This window comes from Panthera pardus, unplaced genomic scaffold, assembly GCF_024362965.1.
Source record: "Panthera pardus isolate Hobbes unplaced genomic scaffold, ASM2436296v1 HiC_scaffold_11, whole genome shotgun sequence".
Classification (NCBI taxonomy): domain Eukaryota; kingdom Metazoa; phylum Chordata; class Mammalia; order Carnivora; family Felidae; genus Panthera; species Panthera pardus.
Genome location: NW_026526666.1, coordinates 70,139,458 through 70,154,056, shown reverse-complemented (window position 1 = coordinate 70,154,056; position 14,599 = coordinate 70,139,458). Strand labels below are relative to the sequence as shown.

General features: G+C 52.4%; 1 protein-coding gene and 1 long non-coding RNA gene across 4 annotated transcripts; one reads left to right on the top strand and one right to left on the bottom strand.

Annotated features, from left to right (window-relative positions):
* Window positions 1–2,913: 2,913 nt before the first annotated feature.
* POMGNT1 (protein O-linked mannose N-acetylglucosaminyltransferase 1 (beta 1,2-)) lies at window positions 2,914–12,431 on the bottom strand. 3 transcript variants are annotated; one of them, XM_019449443.2, is made up of 22 exons: window positions 12,319–12,431; window positions 11,623–11,792; window positions 10,884–10,998; window positions 10,614–10,732; window positions 9,899–9,964; window positions 9,696–9,809; window positions 8,757–8,874; window positions 8,465–8,563; window positions 8,170–8,297; window positions 7,745–7,815; window positions 7,443–7,518; window positions 7,179–7,262; window positions 7,048–7,089; window positions 6,777–6,835; window positions 6,365–6,437; window positions 6,148–6,276; window positions 5,938–6,063; window positions 4,663–4,727; window positions 4,424–4,468; window positions 4,057–4,192; window positions 3,683–3,792; window positions 2,914–3,583 (listed from the first exon to the last, which is right to left on the bottom strand). In XM_019449443.2, exons 2-22 carry the CDS (start codon window positions 11,740–11,742, stop codon window positions 3,496–3,498), a joined length of 1,983 nt encoding a protein of 660 aa, XP_019304988.1. In that variant the 5' UTR covers window positions 11,743–11,792; window positions 12,319–12,431; the 3' UTR covers window positions 2,914–3,495. The 3 variants fall into 3 exon arrangements, with proteins under 3 accessions (XP_019304988.1, XP_019304989.1, XP_019304990.1); XM_019449444.2 differs by having other exon boundaries at window positions 10,923–10,998; XM_019449445.2 differs by lacking the exons at window positions 11,623–11,792; window positions 12,319–12,431 and adding an exon at window positions 11,223–11,257.
* LOC109266952 (uncharacterized) lies at window positions 11,467–14,325 on the top strand. The gene is made up of 3 exons (XR_002079931.2): window positions 11,467–11,545; window positions 11,854–11,990; window positions 14,093–14,325. It is a non-coding gene; the product is annotated as an uncharacterized LOC109266952 (long non-coding RNA).
* Window positions 14,326–14,599: the final 274 nt, after the last annotated feature.

Below are 14,599 nucleotides of genomic sequence, written 5' to 3'. Positions count from 1 at the left end.
CTCTTTTCACGTATCCTTGGAGAGGCAGGCCCATCTTGCCTCACTTGGCCTCAGATTCCTATGGGGCTGGTGACTCAGAAGGCCCCTGGAAAGGTCACAAGGGTGGAGGTAGATGCCTATTTTCCCCCTTCATTTGGATTCCAGGCCTGGGAGGGAGCCTAACAGGGATGACCAAGAGGGCACTCGGGGAGGAACTGGGGGCTGGGCCAGTCTGCCTTCCCATAATGTCGGAGGACTTTGGCCTGAAACTACCCCCTCCTGGGTGGGGGCAGTGGACTGGAAAGCTATGAAAATAACAAGCCTGTGCCCAGGTGGGGGTGGAGAGACAAGAAATACTGCCAAGGCAATGGGAGGGTCACTTCTTAGGCTCTGGAATCCCTCCAGAAGCCCCCATCAGAGGATCCAAGCTGCCTACCCTTCTCACTCAGGCAAAGCCCATACCTGTCCTTGCCTTGGGGATTTTAGAAAGAACTTTGTTTATTTTGGTCTTGGCTTGCCTCTGGGACTCTACAGATCTGATCTCTTAATCTTAACCACCCCCAAGCTCTAGAAACTGTGCCTAGAAAGGCCAAGTGACTTGTTCCACGTCCACAACCTTCCCTGAAGGGCTGAGCCTTGACTTGGGCCCAGACTGTCTGACTCCAGAGTCTGGTGGGGTCCTGGCTGATGTGGAGTCCAATTTACCTGAAGGCCAGAATATCCCAGACATAGATCCGATTGCTGCTGAACCAGGACGGACAACACTAAGGAGGGAGGCTACAACCAGCAAAACCCAGACTAGCAAACCAGTCCTCCTTACTCCCCACCTGGTTTTCCTAGGGCAGTCCAGAACTATTACCCCTTGCTGAGCCCACGAAGGAACAGCAACCTGGACAGAACCACACAGTGCCTGAGAGCTAGTCCCAGGTCCAGATCAGGAGCCTGCTGGGGGGCTGGGCAGGGAGAGCAACTAGTCCCTCTCCCCACCTTCACAACCTTACCATCTCTCACACACCACCCTTCCCCAGGTACCTACATGGAGGCTGCAGGGGATTTGTTTGCCCAGGGCGGGCCTCCACCACCTCGTGAGCTAACTGCTCCTCAACTTGACTGTTGTGGCACCTCAAGCACTATCTCTAGCTCCAGCAAACACTGAAGGCGTCAGGGTGGCGAGAAATGTCGGAGCACCTGTGCCATGGTGGAGGGAGGGGTAGAGCTGATAAAAGGGCAGGAGTTCTAGTCAGTTCCTGCCTCCCTGGCCAAGGCTCTACATAAGGCACTCACCAGACTTACCTTGAACAGACTCTGCAGGCTGACCCATCTCAAGAGGTGTGGTCTACACTAGATCCCTTAAATGTCCTGCCACCTGCCTTAGACTTTCTTATCCACTCCTTCTAGACAGTCCTATCCATTTCCTGGTGCTTCTATGACTAAGTTAGATCTTTCTAACTTCTTTGGATCACTGGCTAGGTGAGAATCTGATGAAAATGATGGCTTTTCAGGCTATCTGGGTGGCTCAGTTGGTTGAATATCCGACTTCGGCTCAGATCATGATCTCACAGTTTGTAAGTTTGAGCCCCACATCAGGTTTGCTGCTGTCAGCTCAGAGCTGCTTCAGTTCTTTTATTCCCCCCTATCTACCTCTCCCTTGCTCATGCTTTCTCAAAGATAAACATTAAAAAATAAGAAGAAACGGGGGTGCCTGGGTGGCTCAGTTGGTTAAGCATCTGACTTCAGCTCAGGTCATGATTTTATGGTTCATGAGTTCGAGTCCCACATCGGGCTCTGTGCTGACAGCTCAGAGCCTGGAGCCTGCAGCCTGCTTCAGATTCTGTGTCTCCCTCTCTCTGTCCCTCCCCCACTTATGCTCTCTCTCTCTCCCAAAAATAAACATTAAAAAAAAATTTTTTAAGAAGAAATTGATAGCTTTTCTCCAGAAAAATTTATAGATATGGAATCTGCTTACAAAGTACCCAAAGGGGGGCGCCTGGGTGGCTCAGTTTGTTAAGTGTCTGACTTTGGCTCAGGTCATGATCTTGCAGTTCATGAGTCTGAGCCTTACATCAGGCACTCTGCTATCAATGCAGAGCCTGCTTATGATACTCTGTCTCCATCTCTCTCTGCCCCTCTCCCACTTGCTTGCTCTCGCTCTCTCTCAAAAATAAACAAACATTAAAGGGTGCCTGGGTGGCTCAGTTAGTTAAATGTCTGATTTCAGCTCAGGTCATGATCTTGCGGTTCATGGGTTTGAGCCCCGTGTCGGGCTCTGTGCTGACAGCTCAGTGCCTGGAGCCTGTTTCAGATTCTATGTCTCCCTCTCCCTCTGCCCCTCCCCTGCTCATGCGCGCTCTCTCTCTCTCTCTCTCTCTCAAAAATAAATAAAACATAAAAAAATTTAAAATAATAAACATTAAAAAAAAAAAGTACCCTAAGGACCACAGATCCTTGTTCCTACAACTCCATCTTCAGCCCAGTCATAGCCTCCTGAATGATGCCACCCCAGTTCTGTTTCACTCACTTCCTTTCCAACCCCCTTAGACTCACCTGCTCTCCCATCACCTCCCCTAACGCCAAGTATCCCTTTTGCTCTGTTGCTTCATCTCTGGAGACCGGTACCTAAACAGACAAGCTAGGCAGGTTAACTGCCTGATGGGAAGAGGCTTGGGGTGGCTTCTGTAAGCTCAGCCCCAAGTACAGTGAGGCTAAGGTCAGGCTCAGCTGTCCTAAGGTGGAGCTTAGGGAAAAACCTTGGTGTTTGAGACTGGGGCATCCCCTGGTGGCCAAATGGTGCCAAATGGAAGCTAAACTCTGTGGAGGACAGTAAGGAAAACTCATTATCCATCATGACCATTCTCTCTCCTACCCATCTCTCTCTCTTCCCCCTCCCTCCCCCCCCCCCCCCCCCCAGTCACACCATCATAAAACACATCCCCAGAGGTTTTCTTCTTTTTTAATCAATGACCACCTTATCCAGCTTTGGAAACCTGGACAAAGAGGAGGCTGAGAAGAGGCCTGGTTCAGTGTCTGAGGGTCTCTGAGTGAGTCTGCATCAGCAGGTGGGCCCCAGAGGGCCTGTCCATGGGTTGGGCACAGCAGTTTCCTGAGTAAGAGCCAGCCCCACCCTCAGGGCAGCACCCAGCCAAGAAAGGAATCAAGGCCCTCCAGGCTTCAGCCTTTTCCCAAGGTCCTCAGGACAGTCAATAAATAGGTTAGATTCTGAGCCAGGCTTGGGAGGAGGGAGTGTGCAAAGGGCAGGATCAGCTGCCCAGGGACCCCGATGATTTCCAGGTACTATCCTGCCCCTTCCCACAAGGAAGTAAATAAATAGACCTCCAACTCAAGAACAGGGGCGTTGGAGCAGGGGAAGCCTCCCCTTGAGTTAGTAATTAAGTCTCATGTTAAAAACAAACCAGCCCCAATCCCTGCCAGTGTCTACAAAATCCTACAGGATGGGGTGAAGGGCTAGCCTGCCTGGGGGTACACAGTACCCAGCCCTGCAGGGTCCTGGAAGAGGTCTCATGTCTGTTCTGCAGCTCCTGGGGCTCCCTCTTCCTTTGGGGGTGGCTCCAGGAAAATTGGGATGATGGATGGTGGCTTCTTCACCCTGGAAAGATAATTTGAAAATGTATAGGGAAAAGGTAATTAGCTATGCCTGCTAATCCCACTAGACTCTCATGTCCCAGGGCAGAAAAGAGTCACTCACGAGTAGGGGGAGGCTGGGACGCCCACCACCAGGAAGTGATTCTTCTTCCGAAACAATCTCCACAGGCCCCGGTGGTTGCCACGCACATCCAGGTCCCAGATATGGAGGCACTGGTAGGAGTGGGACAGAGTGAGAGGCAAGGGTCAGAGAGCTGTGGGGAGGGGCCACTGAGGACCCTTGGCTCAGCCTCCAGCCCCTCAACAGTCTCAATTTGTAAGAGGTAGCATCTTCTAGAATATGGAATTGGACAAAGGGTTTGAAAGAGGGGTTCCCAGAGGATGAAGAGAAGGTTCTGAGGTAGAAGATTCCAGAACAAAGGCTCCCTGTATCTGGTGGGGAGGAGTAAGCCTGGGGTGGGTATGTTAGTGGGGCACCTTGGCAAGCTGGGTCCAGGTGATAAAGTCATCATCTTTCTCCATTCGGATGAAGGCCACATAGGTGTGGCCCTCTGTGTCTGGCAGGAAAGAGTCTTCACAAGGGTTCTTGCTGTGGTCCAGAACCTCAGCTTCGCTGCAGCAGAGGGTAGGGGAGAAAGGCCACGACAGAGCCTGCTTCATTGGTGTGTTTTACAAGGCCCTGTGCTTATTTTAAAGCTCTGCTATTGCTGTCTTGAAATTCTTAATTTTTCAACAAGGTGTCCTGCTTTTCATTTTGCAGCAGGACCCAAAAATAATGGGGCCAAGACCCCCAGTATTTGCCTCCTCACTCCCTGCCATATATCCCTACTGCCATAGGCCATACCTGAGCAGCCTGTGAATTTCTGCTTCATAAGCTTCCTTCTTCAGACTGAAGGAGAAGGAAAAATGGGTCAGGGGAAGGGGTAACCCCTCAGGTTCCAGGGGCAAGGCAAGGGATTACATGGGAATTGGGTGGCAGCAAGCCTGGGGTAAACAGCAGGCCCCAGGGTTGGAGGGGAATATTGGGGATTGGTCATCAAGGCTCCTAGATATCCTCTCCTCTGCTCTGTCCCCATCCCTGACCTGTCCACGTTCCTGAGCTGGACACCTGGAACCGTGTTGAACTTGTGCTTCTTGAAGTAGGCCTCCTAAAGTGGGTGTGAAGGTGAACATCAGGGCATTACACTGTCAGGCCCACACCCGCCCATTGACCCACCACATAGCTACAAGGCCCACAGATGAAGTCCTGGACCCACAGAGGTCCCCCTAATTTCCCTCCATCTTCCCTATCCTCCTCTTTGTAGCATCCTTGGCCGGCTCTCATAGCCTTTTTTTTTTTTTTTTTTTTTAAGTTTATTTATTTATTTTGAGAGAGAGAAAGACTGTGAACAGGGGAGGGGCAGAGAAAGAGGGAGAATCTCAAGCAGGCTCTGCACTGTGAGTGCAGAGCCCAATGCAGGGCTCAAAGAAACTGTGAGATCATGACTTGAGCCAAAATCAAGAGTCAGATGCTTAACTGATGGAGCCACTCAGGCGCTCCTGCTCTTACTAGCTTTAATTTCAGCTCCCCCATTGCTAGAGACCTCATGCCCACACCAGCAGCTCATGCTCCTGACCCCTGGGTTAGTCCCTATTCCCAGTGGTTCTCCCCGGGTCTGCTGTTGTAGAGCCACAGAAGCCAGAAGCAGGCCCTGTGGGGACCAGAGGGCAAAAGGCCAGGCTGAGCTGAGACGGAGGAAAGTGCTAAGACCAAGGTACTGAAAGTGTCAATGCCTGCCCCTCTCTGGGAGATGAGCAGGGTCTTGTATAAGCCAATCTTTCAGGGTCCTTCTGGAATCTAGGAGGTTCTAAGCTGACCATATGTTCCTTTGGGCTGGCCTGTCTCAATGCATACTCTTGCTTAACCCTAACCCTTTGGACACAGCCTTGTAAAGCATGGAGGCCTGGGGACCTCCCTGTTCACTTTGGGCTGAGGCTTGGGCCCCTCCACTTGCAAGGACAGGAGAGGGCAAAGCTTCCAGGGCTGCATAAGCGCCTGGTGGCAGAAATCCCCTCCCCACACCCACAGTCGGGTGCTAAGAATAGTAATAATAAAAAATATACGAGCTAACCCTTATATAATGCTTGCAGTTCAAAGCATTTTACATATATTAACTCATTTAAGCCTCGTAACCTGGAACCCTTGTGATAGGTAGTATCTTTATCCTCATTTTACAAATAAGGAAACTGAGGCCAATGAAGATAAGGAATTTTCCCCAAAGTTAATAAGTGGCAGAGCTGGGACTGCTCTAGAGTCCATGTTCTTGCTCTATCTACTATTCTGTGCCCACCTCCACAATATCCCTGCCTCCCACTCACATGGAAGTAGCCATTCATGTTGAGGCCAACAATGCCGAAGTGATAGGATCTGGAAACATCAGGGATGATGCACTCTCGGCCTCGGCGTTGTTCAGGCATCCGCATCCACATGTCCCAGTCCCAGAGCTGGGGGCATGGAAGATTATAATGGTTAAGAGGTTTGGAGCTGGGAGGGGACTCCAGCCCACTCACCCTACCCTGCCAGGGCACCTTTTCCGGTGTGGGCCACTTGGGCTCAAGCTCCTCCTTATACAGGGACTTCCTGAGCACCCAGCCCAGGCCAGGCATGGTCTCCACACGGTACAGCAGTGCTGGGTCCTCAGCTGTGTGTTCATATCCCTGGGGACAGGGGTGTCATGGTGGGAGGTATCAGCTTGGTGCTTGTGCTGTACCAACACCCCAGCGGACCCCTGGCCACTTGGCTTACCTGGTCGTTCCAGGCAGAGATACAGTACAGGCTGTCATCCTCTTCTAGTAGGTGGATGGACTGGCTCAGGAAACTGAGACAGGCAGGGTCCAAGGGTTCAGGGAAGGACAAGGACAAACCCAGTCACACAGTGATGCTGGAGGAGCTAGAGATGGGACTCAGGAGTCATGCCTGCTTGTCCCTTTCCCCAAATCCCCACTGTCTCTACCCATCCTTCTACTCTCTACTCCAACCCCAACACCTGCTGTCCTACCTTTGCAGGCTTTCCCCCCACTTTTAAGCTTATTTCCCTCAGAAAGCTCTCCCAGACACCCCACTGTCTTCTTCCCTGGAGACCCAGTTAAGCAAAGAGGCCCAAGGAAGCCTATAGGAGCTGAGTGGAGAGGTACTTATGGAAGGGCACTCCCCTCACCTGAAAAAGTCCACAGCAATGTCCAGGTCCTCTTCCAGAACCACGGCAAACCTGGCTTCCTGCAGGGGGAGGGGGACAGCATGACCCCAAGGGGGCCTTTCCCATCCTGTGCCTCCTCCACCCCCATCTTATTTCTCAAGCAGCACTACCCCTGTTTTCCAGATCAGGAAGCTGAGGTCCAGAGAGGAGAAGAGCTTGCTATATAATAAGACCAGACCTTATACCCATGTTTCTCCTCCCTAGGTCCAAGGACTTTGTCCTTACTACTCACCGGAAACAGGTTGAAAGTGGCAGTGAGGCTGGCTTTGTAGTGCTGGGTGGGGAGCGGAAAGAGGGCACGTGAGCTTTGGGGTGGATGGCAGGGTCAGGTGTCTGCCCCTTCCATCCTTGCCTAGGCAGTACCTGAGACACACGGGCATTCTTGATGCTGATAGGAGTGTGCTGGATGCCCCTTAGACCAAACAGGGCCACCACATCCATTGGCTCCTAGAAGGCATGGCCACTGGTCACCATGTGAGCCACCTCCCCCTGCCCACCTTGCAGGCTCCGCCATGCCAAACCATTCACATTTCACAGCCCTTGCCTCGGCCGTCTCTTGTGATCATTGCTACTCAGCACCCACGGCCCTGAGCTCTGCTCTTCCCATAGCCCCCAAACCCCACTCACCTCATAGTAGCCATCGATGAAAACTGTTATCATCTGGGGAGACACCCCCTGGGCTGAGAGTAGAGAGCGCAGCATCCTGGGGAGCCCAGGGATGGGTTAGGTCTCTGTCACCCAACTCTGGGTTCCCCTGTGCTTATAGATGGGTCCACATCCCCCTGTTCACCCACATGGGTGAATGGGCCTAGAATCTGTTGCCTTTCTGCCCACCTCAAGAGTTCCTCCTGCAGGCAGATAAGCTTGAGGGTCCCACTTGCTAAGCACCCTCCTGTTCAGTGCTGGATACAGCCCACTCCCAGGCTCACCTGTACAAGTAATTGGGCCGGTTCCCTGCAATCACAGCCACAGGCACATTAAGGACCTTGTTGTCTGGGAGCTGAGGGAGAAACAGCTTTTAGTTCTTGCCTCACTCCCTCTTCACATTGGGATGCCCACCTAGGGAAGAGTTCTTTGGGGAGAAGGCGACTCCAGAGTAGAGAGGGAAAAGGCAGAGGGTCTCCCTGTCCTGGCCCTCCCATACACTCAACCCACATCCAACTCCAGGCCTTTGTTCACATGGCCTACTCTTCCCCCCAACAGGATGCCCCCCCGTCTTTCAGAGCTCAGCACAGATCCTCAGGTCCTGGTTCCCTCTCAGACTGAGGTAGGGAAAGTCCAACCTGGCTCTTTCCTAGGGCCTCTGGCCAAGTTGAGAAGGAGTCCAAGCCTCACTGTCTAAGGCTGCACTCACTGGGTCAGGGCTGAACTCGATGGGTGTGGGGTCCTTGCAGCTGCACACACTCCCATAGCCTTCAACTTTGCTGCAGAAGCGCCGGCGGCGACGGTTCAGCTCTGTGTCTGCCCAGTGGCACTCAGCCTCTGAGGGAGGGATGGGGTCAACAGGATGAGGCATGTAGGGGCAGAAGACCAGTGTGGTTTACAAAACCCCAGGCACTCAGTCAAGAGAATAAAGCTCCATTAAGAGGACCCAAATCCCCACCTCCAGCCCAGGCACTGCCCTGGAGCCCAGACCCCACTAACCCCACCTTCAGCTGAGCTCAGCGGCACATCTGTCTTCAGCAGGACTGGGTCCCCCCAGGAGGAGAGGGCAGGTGACTTAGAATGTTTCTCCCCAAGGACAGGACCTAGCAGGGGGCAGGAATGAGGGGCAATGGGGGCCCAGGCTCCAGTTTGAAAGCTTCTTCCCAACTCTCTGCCCACTTTCATCCAGCCCACCACTTCTGGCTCTTATTTGCCCCCAACCCCACCCCATCTCTTGGTGTTCTGTTCCTTCCAGACCTGTGATACTTTAGGGTGGATGGCCCATGGTGCCGGTACCTCCTTTCCGTCCCACGAAGGCCCAAGTGTCCCTCCAGCCCAGGGCAGGGCCAGCCTGACTGCCCAGGCTCCTCAGCAGAGCCTTGGCCGTGTCCTTGAGGTGGAAGGAGCCCTCGTCCTGGGAGACCAGAGAAAGTGGTCAGCCTGCCTGCCATGGTTCTGGGTGACCTGGCTTCATGGAGCACTCGCTATGTGTCAAGCATCACACAAAACCTTTTATTTAAATTAGCTCGTTAAATTATCCCAACAACCCTCTGAGGATAGTAACCACAGTTAAGAAAACTGAAGGTTTAGAGAGATTCTGAGAATTATCCAAGACGGCCATGCTAGTAAATCCTTACCATGATCCCATACAATCTGCATCTCTCCGCTCTTTTCCCACCACTCCCCTCCCCTCCCTTAGTTTGCTCCAGCTCCACTGGCATCCCTCCAATTCCTCAAGCATGCTAAGCACCTTCCCACTTCAGGGCCTTTGCACTCATCAATCTTCTTCTCTAGAACACTCTTCCTCCAGATAGCCACCTGGCCCTCTCCTTACTTCCTCCAGCTTTCTGTTCACATGTCACTTAACAGACACCTTCCCTTTCTAAAATGCATCACCCATTATTCTGTCTTCCCTGCTTCACTATCTTCAGTAAGTTATCATTTCCTGACATCACACGTTTATCTGGCTTTTTTGTTGTTGATCTTGCCCCGCAGAATGTAAGCTCCATAAAGGTTGCTTCTGATTGTAGCTCTAGCACCCAGATCAGTGCCTGGCATGCAGTAGTTGCTCAATAACTATTTGCTAAATAAAAATGACAAGGCTAAGATTGGAACCTGTATTACCTTCCTCCAGAGGTTCTTCCCACTATGCTTTATGAGGGGTATAGAACCCAGGGCCATGAGCAAAGTTGGAATTGGGGGCATTGGGAGAAGGACCAGGGCAGAGTCACTGACCTTGACAGTGCAGATGAGCACTCGGCCAGGTGCCACCATGTTGAGGAACAGCACCATGGCCTCATCCTCATGAGGTGAGTATGTGTCAAACACACGCTTTGCCATCACATGGCCCTGGCAGGGACATACCTCTCATGAGTTAATGTCACCAGCAAGGTGGGCTCAGCTTCAGCCCTCCAGGTCCCCCACCCCTAGAACCTCACCGTGGCCTGGTTGAGAACGATGACATGGATGCCCCGGCCTTGCTCCCGAGCCTCGTCCTCCAGCACCTACAGAGTGGCAGAGACAAAATCCAACTCTTCATGGTGGCATTCAAGGTCTCTCTGTCTTATGGGAATTTAAAAAATCAGCTGCATGAAACCTCTCCTCCTGCCTATGCCTCTGTTAACAGTTCTTTTCTGACCCAGCCTGAATGCCACCTCTTCCAGAAAACCTCCTTAAGTTATCCATTAGAGAGATCAGATCTTTCTAGAAACCCTCCTCTCTACGGCTTTCAGACTCTTAGAGCCCTAACGTCTCTTCCTCGTGCTGGAGATATTATAATCCATCAGATTAAGCCCCTCGAACTGGGGACAGCTCTGATTACCTCTAGGTCCCCAATGCCTGGAACTAGGCTGAGGTCAAAGAAGGGACCAGAAAGCAGTTATGGGATAAGTCAATGAATTATCTACCTACTGATACTAACGATCACTTTGCATAATATTCCACTACATGCAACACATTTCACATACTTTTCTTTTAATCCTGACAAGGAGAAATCATTAGTCCCAGCCTTTAGATAAGGAACTGAGGCCTCCAGAGCCACATAGTTTGAAAGTGGCAGAGATGCAGTACCCACTTAGGCAGTGGATCCCAGAGCCACGGACCCACACCCTGAGTAGAATACAATGACTGTACACCTGACACTGGCCCACTTACCGTAGTGCCATCCACAGCTACATATACTTTGCTGCGGCTTGAGTACACCTCCACATCCAGAACCCGTCGGGGACCACTGCCCCTGCGCCGTGACGGCTCTAATCGGCCCAGGGCCTCATCTGTAGAGGTGCAAAGGTCAGGGAGATGGTCTTTCCAGCAGCATCTCATCCCTTGGGATCTGCCTACCATTTCAGCTGTGAGATCCCGGGGGACCCCTCCCCCACCACCACTCCACCTCAACAGCCAATCCCATCCTCAGCCTGGCCCCACCATAGTCTTGTTCTGGCTCCGAGTCTCCATTGGCCTCACTGATTGCTCGACGCGTGTCCAGGATCAACTTGATGTTGACAATGACGGTCACCAGTAGGAAAAGCACTGCCCCTGTCTGAGAGGAGTGGTAGGGATGACTAAAGAGGGGCACCCCCTCCAGATCATTGAGGGTCTTCCTGAAAGGAGGGCCCTGGCTGCAGTGAGGACACAGGGAGATCCTGGGGCCTCTTGTCCCTCTGTCCACCCAGTTCTACTCCCCCCAGCCAGGGTCCAGTTTCACAACCACCTCCTCCTGGGAACCACCCCTGACCCTTCTCTCTTCATCAGGGCCCTTCCTACCCAGAGCTCCTGTATTCTTCCATTTGAGGCCCTGATTTCCTTGGTCCCCTCCACAATTAGTTCCTAGAGATGGAGCCAGTCCCAGAGAACCAAGCTGGGGATCAGAAGACCTGGGTCTTAGCTCTGACTGCCTGACAGGTGTGTGTACCCCTGGGCAAAGCCTTCCTGATTAGACTTCAGGTTTTTGTCAGAAGCGTAGGAGGTTGTACTTGGGTTCTGATTCTAGAACTCTGGGCCCATACCACCACCTCGTAGCGACGTGACACAAAGAGGTTTCCTCTCTAGGAACCTGCCGCCCCTTTCCAGGGTTGGGGGTAGCCAAGGTAAGTCCCAGTGCCAATAGTCTAGGCTAGGGTAAAGCTGGGAGGGAGCCCCTAGGAGGTTTGGTACATTTCTATACCTGACAGAATCTCCGCAGGGCCCGCTGGTTGGTCAGTTTATACTTCCAGGTAAGATACCAGCTCCGCTTCTTCCGAGCCCCAAAGGGCTTGATGAGGGAGCTGGGCTTCCAGTCGTCCATGCCGGATTGGGGAGTCACCACTGTCCTGGCCAACCCATGCCTTCAGGAATCTGAGAAGACCAGAGGGTCACATGGAGTAAGGTGTTCCTCCCAAAGTCTGATGCCTTCTAGGGAGACCAGGGAGGACCTCCCAGCAACGCTTCCCTGAAGACATCCACGCTGTGTGACCTGAGAAAAGTGGCTCAACTTCTCTGGAGAGGAAACCTTCAGAGGGGTCAGATCACCTGGAAACTCCCCCTGGGGCTGGGGTAACTGACACAGCTGCTCGGGGACCTTCCCCCCCCGCCCCCCCCCGCCCCCCCCCCCCCGCCCCCCGCGCCGGAGAAGGGGCCAAATAATCGGCTCTCGAGGTTTATCAGCTCCTAAAAGGGCCAAGCTCCAGGTCTTCCTAGTCCTGTTGTGGGCAAAGGGCGGAGACAACCCCCTTCCCCAGCCCCCAATCCTCCACCCCTTTGCGCCCTCGCCCTCTCCTATCTGGCCCCATTCTTCTCCTCCCAGGGCTCGGGCCGCCTGAGGACTCGGGAGACCTGCCCCGGCCGCGCCACCCCTCCCGGACTCTCGCCCAGAGGCACTCACGGCTCAGGGGGCCCGGGCCCCACTCGGGCCCCTCTCGGGCCCGCACTGCTCGGCCCGGCGCGCCGCGGCCTCCACCTCCTCCATGCCGTTCGCGGCCCCGCCCCGGCCCGGCCCGGCCCGCCTCCCCGCTTCCGCCGCCGCCGCCGCGGGGTGAGAGGGCGGCGGGCGGCGCTTAGGGCGGCGGCGACGAGTGTCAGCAGCCCGCGAGTGCCGCGAATACTCAGCAGCCCCCGGCTCGCAACCAGCGGGCGGGGTGGCTGCTGGGGGAGAGCAGATCCGCCCCCCCCCCCCCTCCCGATGTCTTGGTCCCCAGCATCGCCGATGGCAAACTGGATTAAAGTCGGAGTCCTAGAGCTTTGGACTAGACCACTCGGGATTCCAGGGTCATAGGGCCTACAGGCCTCGGACACAGCTACCTGCTCCCCTTGCTTGGCCAAGGCTGCATGCACCTAGGTCTAGGGTATGCAGGCCTAGGGTATGCGTTTGGAGGCTGAGGGGAATTAAAAACCTGCTTCTACCACGACCCTAGACCTTGGGCAAGTCACTGCAAGTTTCAGCCTAGGTTCCCTCATCTGTGAAATGCTTACTCTATATGATGCTTACTCTATGCCAGTCACTGTTCAAGTACTTTACTTCCATCAACTCATTGAATTCCACAACCCCATGAGTTAGGTGCTATTACTAATGAGGCCCAATGTCACAAAGCTGGGAGAGCTAGAATTCAAACCTAGGCATCCCAGCTCCGGATTTTACTCACAACCCCTGCCCTATACTGACAAGAAAAATACAGAGTTGTTGTGAAGGTTTAATGAGATAATACATATAAAGCACTTAGCTTAACATAGTAATTCTCAAACTTTACCTTGCATCAGAATCACTTGGAGGGTGTCTTAAAACACAAATTGCTGGGCCCCATTCTAAGAGTTTTTGATTCATAGTCTGGGGTAGAGCAGAATACTGCATTTCTAACAAGTTTCTAGGTGATGGAGATGCTTATTTGAAGTGAATGGGTAGCTATGCAAGTTGTAAGCAGAGGAGCAATATAGTCCCATTTAAGAGAAGCTTTACTGTTTTGTGAAGACTGTTTTATTTTTTATTTTTTATTTTTTTTTAAATTTATTTTATTTTTGAGACAGAGGGAGACAGAGCATGAACGGGGGAGGGTCAGAGAGAGGGAGACACAGAACCTGAAACAGGCTCCAGGCTCTGAGCTGTCAGCACAGAGCCCGACGCGGGGCTCGAACTCACGGACCGTGAGATCATGACCTGAGCCGAAGTCGGACACTTAACCGACTGAGCCACCCAGGCGCCCCTTGTGAAGACTGTTTTAAAAGGAAACAGAGGAAGCCAGACCAGTTAGATTTTTTTTTTTTGAGCTCTCCATATTCCACCTGCTCCCTACGTGGTGGGATGGTATCCCCCCCCCACACACACCAAATGTTAACAGTTCTTATCTTAGAAGCTAAGATAATAGGTGATTTTTCCTAATAAGTATGTATTAGAGAACAGAAGAAAATGCAACACATTTTATTAGCATTTGAAAAAGATGTCCCTCAGGGCTCCTTCCTGATCTTCACTCCTCAATCTCACTTTCTATGGAAGATCATATCCACTCTCTTGACCTCTGTAACCACCTAGATTCTTACACTCATATCTGCAGTCCTAATATTTCCTGAGCTCCAGGCTGACCTGTATCTAATTGCCTGCTGGACATCTTCACAGGCCCCTCCAACTCAATGTGACCCCTGCTGTAATCATCTCTTCCCACTCTTAGATCTCTTTTGGGGTTCCCTTCCTTGGTGAATGACAGCAGGAACAGCTGAAATCATCCTTGACTCCTCATCTCCAACAACCAGCCGAGGTGTCTTTACTCACCAGCATACTCTCTGCACCACGCGCAGTGGCTAGCAAATGGTAGATGCTCCATAATATTTATTGAAATCACTCGTTTCCTGAGCAAATACTCATGAATGCCACTATAAACAAATAAATGTAACCAGTCACCAACTCTTGTCAGTCTTACCTCCTTAAGAGTCCTCCATTGTGGTCTAACTGTTCTCCAATCTCACAACCTGCCCCTCCCTGGTCCAGGACATTTCAGTTTCTTCCCTTCCAACCAGGTTCCTTGACTCCAGATTTGTACCCCTCCAATCCTTTCTCCTTGCAAAATCCAGAGCAGTTTTCCAAAAAGGTAAATCTGGTTTTTAACCTCTGATTTAAAACTCTTCTGTGGATCAAGAGATATCAAGGAAAAACACATTACTTAAGGTTACAAGGTAAC

Coding starts and splice junctions, on each gene's coding strand:
- POMGNT1 (XM_019449443.2), bottom strand. CDS start 11,742: ATGGACGACTGGAAGCCCAGCTCCCTCATCAAGCCCTTTGGGGCTCGG. Junction 7,263..7,442: donor TCATCGATGGCTACTATGAG/GTGAGTGGGGTT, acceptor CATGCCTTCTAG/GAGCCAATGGATGTGGTGGC. Junction 4,728..5,937: donor ACATGAATGGCTACTTCCAT/GTGAGTGGGAGG, acceptor CACCCACTTTAG/GAGGCCTACTTCAAGAAGCA.